Raw genomic sequence first — 8,759 nt, 5'->3', positions numbered from 1 at the left:
AGGCAAAGAAATTGTTAAATATGTTGGCTTTTGTCATCTGGTGTGATGACCAAATTTCCTTCCGTGTCCTGCAGGGGCCCCACATTACCCAGAACCTTCTTTTTGCCCCCTATTTTATTTAAAAAAGAACTTCTTGTTGTCCTTGATCCAGGAAACTAGTCCCAGTTCAGTCTCCACCGAGGTGAGCTAAGCCCCTCGGCCCCGGGATGACATGCATCTCTCCAGACCCTGGGGGCATCAGGCTGTAGGGACCTGAGCCCAAGCTGCCTCCAGCAGTGCCGCAGCTTGGGGCTCTGTGTGCATTGACCCTGGGCCCCCGTGCATTGACCCTGCTCCATGTGCACTGACCCTGCCACAACCCCGAGTCATCCCGATGTCCCAGCATGCAGCACGGCCTCCCTCCATGCCCCATCCTGTCTGCTTCAGCCGTGACGTGCCCAGCAGATTCCCAGCGGGCACTTGCTCTTGGAAGGCGACAGAAAGGAGACGGAGCCCAAGGCAAAACATTACAAAAAAGCATTTATTTTCCAGATTGGTGCCCAAGGCAGGCCCCTCCAGGTTGCCCCATCCCCAGCCGTGGCTACTGCTTGCACTTGACCAGCTCGTCATGGTAGACCATGGCCAGGGCTGCCAAGAAGGTGACGTACTCCTGGAAGTTCACCTCCTGGTCCTTGTTGCGATCCAGGTCGGCCATGAGCCCAGCGATCTCGGCCTCCTTCAGTTTCTGGAGCAAGGAGAAAGCGTTAGGTGTGTTAACGTGTTCAGTGTGTGACCCTCGACAGGCATCGGCTGGCCTCACCCTCCAAAATGCAGAACCTGGTGAGCACTGCTAAAGGACTCACACTCCCTTTAAAAGGATGGGGGCCTCATTGCTATACTCTCCGTGGGAGCAGCTGAGAAGCTGGGCTTCAAAAGAAACCCAAAACATGCAACTCAGGCTCCCCACCACGCTCCTGTGGAGTACAGGAATGAGGGGACTCTCCCTTTAAAGGGTGTGTGAGCTCTCTTGCCCAAAAAGCTTGCAAAGAACAATTTTTTCCAACTATCTAGTTAATCTAATAAAAAATATCACATCTACCGGAAGAACCTTGCCTGCCTGAGCCCTCTGGTGGCACTCACTCAGTCCTGCACTGGAGCAGTGCTGCGCACGTCCTGGGGTTGCTAAGCCAGGCCATTAGTCACCACGCGGATTCTTTGCATTGCTGTCCTCTGTGTCATGAATAGGAGTGGCAGCCCGCCGCTGAATGAGGAGTGGGCCCGCCGTTCTGGCCTCGCACAGGCATGCACACCTTCAGACAGGCATGCACATACATGCATGCACACGGCTGCACACACAACCTCCTGATCCAGACACTGATAACCCCGGGGGGAGCCTCTGCTGGATAGATTCTCCAGCTGGGCCATGAGCCAGGGCGGTTGGGACAGTGCCAAATCCCCAAATCCTACTGCCCCCCATCCACCCCCACCCCCCAAGAGTGCGATGCCAAGCTGTTGGCTGGAGCTTTGGGAAAGCAGGGTTCCTTCCCAGCTCTGCTACTGACTTCCTAGGTGACCTTGGGCAGGTCCCCTCGCCTCCCTCCCATCTCTGCCCTCCTCCAGGCCAGGGCCATCTGCGCTTAGCACCAGCGGGGGCTGATGCAGGCCCAGGTGACTGGGCCTCTGCAGGTGCCAGGCTTTGGCCCCCGGGACACTACCACACTCTGCTGCCCCCAGTCCCACTCACCGGGCCAAGGGCGAGCTCCTTCTGGATGAGTTCCTTCAGCTCCTTCTTGTTCAGTGTGTTCTTATCGCCTTCCTTCCCTGAGTACTTGTGGAAGACACATATCAAGGCCCCGATGGCCTGGTCCAGGGTGCACGCCATGGCTGCGGGGTGGATCTGGGTTGGGGCAGAGATGCCTGTGAGCCGCAGCAGGGGCCAGGGGGGCTGGAGATGGGATGGAGCAAGGATGGGAAGACCGCACGGGTGCCCACAGCTCTCTGGCATGGCTGGTCCAGGGATACCCAGGGGCTGCTGTGCAACCTTGATGCTCCCAGGAAAAGCAGGGGGGGCAGGGCTCCAAGACACCCTGGGGATGGGCACGGGGAAAGGGCAGGAAAGAAGGGGTAGGGCCTGGCTCTGAGCAGAGATCCAGGGAGTGCCACATGGATCCCAAACCGGGGCACCCTGACTGGCCGCAGGCCTTTGCGAACCCCGGGGAAGGGAGCAAGGCAGGGTGGAGGCACTGGGGAGTGGGACAGGCAGACCCGCCGTTCCCCCCCCAGTTGCTCTCAGGCTTAGTGGGGCCCAGGCATGAAGCACAGGGCAGCACAGAGGCCAAACCCTGAACCCTGGAGCTCCAGGTTGAGAGACAGCCGGAGCCAGTGCCTTCTCGCCCGCTGCCACGGGGTGTCAGCCGAGACCTACCAGGACAGCCACCATCTCGGCTGTTGTGTAAGGAGCCACACCCCATACGGGGGTCCCCAGTAGCAGTCCCCCCACATCGCCCAGGCACCCCCCCCAAGGTTTTTGAGACCCTGCTGCCCCCAGAAGCACTGTCTGTGCCTGGGAAACCCAGGTACAAAGCTCCCACGGGCAGTGGGGGCTGCTAGGGGACCCTGCAAACCCAGCTGGAGAGAGCAGGGGGGGACGGAGGTAGAGAAAGGGAGTGGGACATGGGCACAGCTGGAAGAGGGTGCAGGCACAGCTGGCAGGGCAATGGCAGCAGTCTGGAGGAAAGGGAAAGCACCAACTTACCAAATGCACTGGAGAGAGAGAAGTGAGGAGAGGAGAGGAGAGCGTGGGATGAGGCTCCAGGCAGCAGGCAGCCTTTATAGATGGGGCTGGATCCCCCCTCCCCCGCCTCCCAGGATGCTGGGGAAGCCCTGCCCCCCTGCACAAGCCCTGCCCCTACTGCCCCGGACACTACCCAGCGCCATGGACCCTGCCCCACCACACCCAGCCCCCCACCACAGACCGGCCCCGTGCCAACTGGGCTCTGGGGCAGGGCGGAAGTGGGTCCCCATGGTGACACATGTGGGAGAGACGTCCCCAGGCCACGAGCTAGTGCTGCCACAGAGCCCCTGACCTACCTGTAGCAGCAGGGCCCCAGGAGTCTTTGCAGGGGCTGCCTCACGTGCCCACCCCCACCCATGCATCATCTCATGAAGCCTGAGCATCACAGGGCAGGGGTATCACCACTTGCCCTATCTGCCCCTCCCCTGCATGGGGGTTTCCTCCATATCCCTCCCCATGGCTCGGAGCCAGAAATAGGCTGGAAAGGGACCAGAGTGGAAAAAACAACCTCAGGCGAGCAAGCAGCAAGCGGAAAGCTCTTTATTGAAGGCAGCTGCACTGCAGCCCGGGCCAAAGGCCCCAGGCGCGGGGGGCTCCGCTACTTGCCGTCCTGGTGGAAGAAATCATTGTAGGCCATGCACAGGGCGGACAAGAAGGCCGAGTACTCCTTGAAGTCTATCTCGTCATCGCTGTTCTTGTCCAGGGTCTTCATCAGCTCGTCGATGTTGCGCTCCTTCATTTTCTGCACAGCGAGGCCCAACCGGTCACATGCAGCCCCTGGGCTCATGCCAGGGGTAGGGAAACCCAGGGGGGTACGGTGGGTATAGCAGGGACAACTTCACCCTGCAGGGTGGGAAGGCCCCGATCCAGGACAGAGAGGGGCACACCCACTGCAGCCCCTCACCCAGCTCTCACCTGGCCCAGCCCCAGCTCGTTCTTCACCAGCGCCTTCAGCTCACCCCGGCTCAAGGTGAACTTGTTGCCCTCTTTCCCCGAGTACTTGTGGAAGGTGAGGACCAGGGTGGCCAGGGCTTTCTCCAGGGGGGTCTCCATGCCACCTGCAAGGGAGAAGGGGATGCGGGGGGCAGAAGCATGACACAGGGAAAGCAGCAGGATGCAGGCCGTGGGGAATAAAGCCTAGAGAGACTGGGGTACATGACCAAGGTCATTGAGGGGGCAGTGGCAGGGCAGGGGATTGCACTCAGCTCCCCGCCTTCTATCCAATCTCTGGACAGCAGTAGAGGTTTTGCAGGGCCAGGCCCCCCACCCCCTCCAGCACAGCCATTGTGTGCGCAGCCCCTTGTACCGCAGCCCTTAGCATCAGTGGGTGCTTACAGCAATGGGCTCTCCTGGCCCAGCCCATCAAAGCCCAGGCCCATGCCCCTGAAAGCCTCCGCGTGGGTCTTTCACCATTAGCAACCCTGGTGAGCAAACAGCAGATGCCCAACTGTTGCAGGGTGTGGCTCCACTGCCCTGGGGCACCTACTCACTCACACCCGGACCAGGTGGGTCCTATTGATGAGGCTTTTCAAAGAGGCTTAGGAGAAATTAGGTGCCTTTCTGCACCTGGGCTCCTCCCCTGAACAGCCCTTGCCCCAGCTCAGTGGGACAAAAGAACCACAGCTCTCCCCCGCCCCAGGGGCCTGCCCTGCAAGGCTGGGGACACAGGAAAGGAGCCTCCAGGGTGCAGGGGGAGGTGGAATTAATCCCATACCCAAGGCCCGGGCACCACAAGCCACTGGGCATTGGGGACCCTGAATAGGTGGGGTAGGAAAGGCACAGCTGCCCCATCTGCCCAGGACCCCCTGGGTCATGCAGTTACCATCCTGCCAGACCAGCAGCCCCACGCAGAAGCATTAGAGCCAGCAGCTGCTGCACATCTGGAGAGGGCAGGACAGAGAAGTCCCCAAGCCAGCCTATCCCCCCATCTCACCAGCCCAGCTGATGGCATCAAAACCCCCGACCTACCGAGGAGGAAATCACGGGTGCAGAGAGCCCAGGGCAGGGCAGGCACCTCCTCTTATACTCTCCTGGCTCAGGTGCCAATGGAAAGTGGATGCAGTTGCCAGGATCCCAGCTCCCTGGGGTCACTGCCTGCCCATGCTTGTGGGGTGCCACCGGGACACAGCCTTGGAGCCAGATGGCCCCTGTGCCCACTGCCCGGGGCAGCCTGGGATTACCCCTCAGCTCACAGCTCCCTCAGAGAAAATCCAGAGCAGAACCCAGCCCCATGCAGAGGGGATGGGAGGGAAGGGGACAGCTGGGGCATGGTATAGAGGATGTTCCCAAGGACATTGCCGGCTCCATGGCAGTGCCAGCTCCTGGCACTAGGGATTTCAGCAAGCAGGATGCTCCACAGGGGCAAGGCCCTGTTGCTTAGCAGTGCCCAGCTGGGGAGATACAGAGCCCGAGGCAGGGGGTGGACAGCAAGGGCCCAGGACAGGTGCCCAGCAAGAGCCAGGGGTCTGCTGGGACTGTCCAAGACCCGCCATGCAGCAACCATGGCTCCATTCAGTAGAGTTGAACACAGGCACTGCCACCTCCCTGTGGGTGACCCTGGGGCCATGCAGCCAGCTGCCCTGGAGGGCTGTGGCCCAGCCCCTCACTCTGGCCTTGGGACCCCACGGTCACTGAGCTGGGGGGAAGGGGATGCAACAGGCTCTGGCTCTGCAATAAACTCACCCAGGTAGGAAAGGACCTGGGTCTTATGGGGTCAATAGCCAAGATGGAGCCCCCTGGAGTGGGGTACAGCCTATGAGGAGCTCCCCTTGCTGCCAGCAGTTGTGGGCTGCTATCCCGGAGCTGGAAGGAGCAAAGCCCCCAACCCCAGTCTGCTGCACTTTTCCCTGTGCCTGGATTGGACCCCTGCTCCTTTGGGCAAAGCTGGCAGAAACCCTTGAAGACCCCACAGGGACCTCTACAACTCCATGTGCAACACAGTCCGGAAATCGGTCACACAGCCGAAGACACACACGGGACAATCTGGAAGTGACTTTATTGCACAGGCTCTCGACGGGCTCTTGAGGCAGTTGTGGGCAATGCAGTGGGGGTCCCAGGAGGGGCCCGCGCAGGACAGCCCAGGCCCAGGACGATCACTTCCTCCGCGGCATCTTGTCAGGGCAGCCCTCAAAGATGTCGTTGCACATCATGGCGGCGCAGGCCAGGAAGGTGGCATACTCCTGGAAGTCCACCTCGTTGTCGCGGTTGCTATCCAGGTTGCTCAGCATCTTTTGGAAGCTGGCATCATCCGTCTTCTTCTGCCAGGGGGAGGGAGGTGGGAGCGGGGTTCAGCCTGGCCCAGAAATGCTCTGCACCCCTCCTGCAGCTCAGAGCATCATCCACCTCCCTCCACCCCATCGTCCGTGTGTGCCCGCCCCAGGCAGAACTGTTTGGGACAGGATGTGGGCATCTCCTGCCCCCTCCCCTCTCCAAAGGGGCAGAATAGATTTTTCTGAGAAGGGTCCAAGCAGGGACCGAGCCCCCTCTGCAAGAGGCCACTGGACCCCTTCACAGGGGCAGACAGGGCTCCTGTGCCAGGGTCCCAGCACCACCCCCAGCACCTGGGGGTCCCAGTCCCCCCACTCACACTAATGAAGCTGGGCAACTCCTTCAGCATCAGGTCCTTGAGCTCAGCCTTGTTGAGCTTCAACTTGTCACCTTCCTTCCCCGAGTACTTGTGGAAGGTGGAGACAATCACTTGCAGCGCCTGCTCCAGGGGATGCGCCATGGCGGGTCTGGGAGATAGAGATGTGGGGAGGGCGCCGCTTAGAGTATGGCCCGAAGCAGAGAGCTCCCTACCAAGCCGGGACCAGCTGGCCCAGGGGTTAAGGGTGCAGGGGCAGAAGTAGATCTGAATACATTTGGGTGCCTTTGCATAGGAGGAGCACAGGCAAGGTACTCGGGTCCTGTCTTTTGTGGCGTGCCCAGCTCTCCCAGCATCCCCGCCAAGCCCTCCAGTCACGGCCCCTTCACCCAGGCCCAGGGGACCAGTGCTAAGTGCCTATAGCCTAGCCCTGCCCTGCACCCCCAGAGGGAGGGCCCCCACCTGCTAATTGCACCAAGGCAGGAGGATGTGTCACCGTTTCCTACCCGCTCCCAAGCCTCCCCTGAGGTCATGTTGGCAGCACAGCTGGGCGTTGGCAGCCAGTGCCAACTACAATGACAGCCCAGGGGCTGGAGGCTTAGAAGGAGCACAGCTGGGGGAACTGAGCAATGACAGCCTAGGGGCTGAGGGCTTAGCAGGAGAATGGCTGTGGGGGGCAGGCAATGACAGCCTGGGGGCTAGGGGGATAAGGGGAATACAATGGGGGGTGCAAGTCATGCAGCCCCAGGCAGGCTGCTGCACAAGCCCAGACTCCAGAGGAGGTGTCACCCTTCGCATGGGTCCAGGGAAGCCCTTTGCAGCCATGGCTCTGTCAAAGCAGAGCCCCAGACCTCCCGCTAACCCCAAAACTGCCTGGATGCAGAGGGCAGCTCCAAGACCCAGGCCAAGTGGGGAACCCACGGCTGACTCCACCACCCCAGCTCGGGACCATCTGCATCTGCTGCAGCAAAGGCAGCGCCCCCTTCTCCCAAACTGCAGGGCTGGCCATGTCCCCAGCCCCCCATGCACAAACCACAGGCAGCTGAAGCAGCTGAAGCCCCAAGTATCTCAATAAAACAAACCACTTACCAAGGCAGTCAGGCAGGAAACAGGCTGACAGATGCTGGCCAGACAAGCGGCTGAGCAAAAACCCTCAGTATTTATAGCCAGCGAACATGACTGGGGACACCCCCTCCAGCTCTGGAAATTAAAGCAAGGCCAATGAGCGGAGAAGCACCCAAACATCCTGGCAGGCATTGGCTACGACGGGCTGGGGAGCCCTGGGCCCCGCGTCCTGCCCTCCCCTCAGGCCCAATTTTGGGCAGAGAAGAATGGGCGGATGCAGCCACCGCCCTGCTGGGTATGAGGGGCACCAGCTGGCACCGGGCCATGGGGTGTATCGGCAGGGGAGGGAGAGGAACAGCCTGGACAAGAGCAGGAAACAAAATTAGGGATGAACTGGGGGAGTCAGAGCTTAATGAGTCTTTGCAATCCCTGGTGGGAGAGAGGTGGGGGTGTGAGATGGGGGGTGGATGAGCATGGGGTAGATGAACACATGCATGGGCATGACGGGACAAGGTGGCGTAAGATGGCTGCTCAGGTGAGCCAATGGCCATCATCTGAGATCTCCCTTACCCCTCTCTGTCTAAAGCACCCCAAATCAGATAAACCCACCATGTGTCCAGGTGGCTCCAGTACACATCCGTACCCCTGCCCCACACCTCCCCTGCCCTTTGCCCCGAGATGCTCCAGGGAGAAACGGCCCAGGATCCATGAAACAGTGATAAGGGCCTCATCAAGCCAAGGCATCTATTCACGCGTCGCCTACCCTGGTCACGCAGGAGAGGAAACCCTAGGACAGCTCAATCACAGCTGCATGGGAAATGCCTGCCTTGCCCTGCAATGGCCCGATCCTGGACAGGCATTTGCTCTGAGGGTTAATCCCAGCTAGCATGAAGCAATGGGAAGCGTCCGCAGCTCCATGACGCATACTGCCCGAGCTGCTGTTCTGGGGGGTTTTTCATTTTTTTTAACTGAAATTGGAGGCAGCTGCCTCGCGTTTCATAACAGCGGGAGGGCGGTGCCGCTGAGTTGTGTAACCAGATGCTGGTCTGGCCTGGGCTGTATTCTTCCACTGAGCATCGCAGGCCCCACAGTCCCGGTCACGTGCCAGAGCATCCCCCTGAGCTGGGTGGACCAGGCTGTGGGGGTTGGAGCAGGGGATACAGGCTCGATGCCCTGCCAAAGGCTCCAGCAGCCTGGGGAAGTCACATCCCGGCAGCAGGGAAGTCCTCACAGCAAGCCCCACACCCACCTCCTGTACCACAGGGACCACAAGGTCTTGCCCGCCCAGGTCTGTCTTTGCCATTAGCCCCATAGGCAGGTCTCTGGGGTCAAACCCTG

At 60.5% G+C, this 8,759-nt stretch overlaps 3 protein-coding genes across 3 annotated transcripts; all 3 read right to left on the bottom strand.

The window, feature by feature from the left end:
- Positions 1-494: 494 nt before the first annotated feature.
- S100A6 (S100 calcium binding protein A6) lies at positions 495-2,781 on the bottom strand. Its single transcript, XM_019556771.1, has 3 exons — positions 2,735-2,781; positions 1,724-1,876; positions 495-724 (listed from the first exon to the last, which is right to left on the bottom strand). Exons 2-3 carry the CDS (start codon positions 1,859-1,861, stop codon positions 581-583), a joined length of 282 nt encoding a protein of 93 aa, XP_019412316.1. The 5' UTR covers positions 1,862-1,876; positions 2,735-2,781; the 3' UTR covers positions 495-580.
- Positions 2,782-3,172: 391 nt separating this feature from the next.
- S100A5 (S100 calcium binding protein A5) lies at positions 3,173-4,327 on the bottom strand. Its single transcript, XM_019556765.1, has 3 exons — positions 4,109-4,327; positions 3,689-3,831; positions 3,173-3,515 (listed from the first exon to the last, which is right to left on the bottom strand). Exons 1-3 carry the CDS (start codon positions 4,134-4,136, stop codon positions 3,372-3,374), a joined length of 315 nt encoding a protein of 104 aa, XP_019412310.1. The 5' UTR covers positions 4,137-4,327; the 3' UTR covers positions 3,173-3,371.
- Positions 4,328-5,748: 1,421 nt separating this feature from the next.
- On the bottom strand, positions 5,749-6,514 carry LOC109324733 (protein S100-A4-like). Its single transcript, XM_019556767.1, has 2 exons — positions 6,360-6,514; positions 5,749-6,030 (listed from the first exon to the last, which is right to left on the bottom strand). Exons 1-2 carry the CDS (start codon positions 6,498-6,500, stop codon positions 5,866-5,868), a joined length of 306 nt encoding a protein of 101 aa, XP_019412312.1. The 5' UTR covers positions 6,501-6,514; the 3' UTR covers positions 5,749-5,865.
- Positions 6,515-8,759: the final 2,245 nt, after the last annotated feature.

Source organism: Crocodylus porosus, unplaced genomic scaffold (assembly GCF_001723895.1).
Source record: "Crocodylus porosus isolate Cpor-Errol unplaced genomic scaffold, CroPor_comp1, whole genome shotgun sequence".
NCBI lineage: Eukaryota > Metazoa > Chordata > Crocodylia > Crocodylidae > Crocodylus > Crocodylus porosus.
Note: the sequence above shows the minus strand (reverse complement) of the source record. Positions and strands in the feature narration are given on the sequence as shown.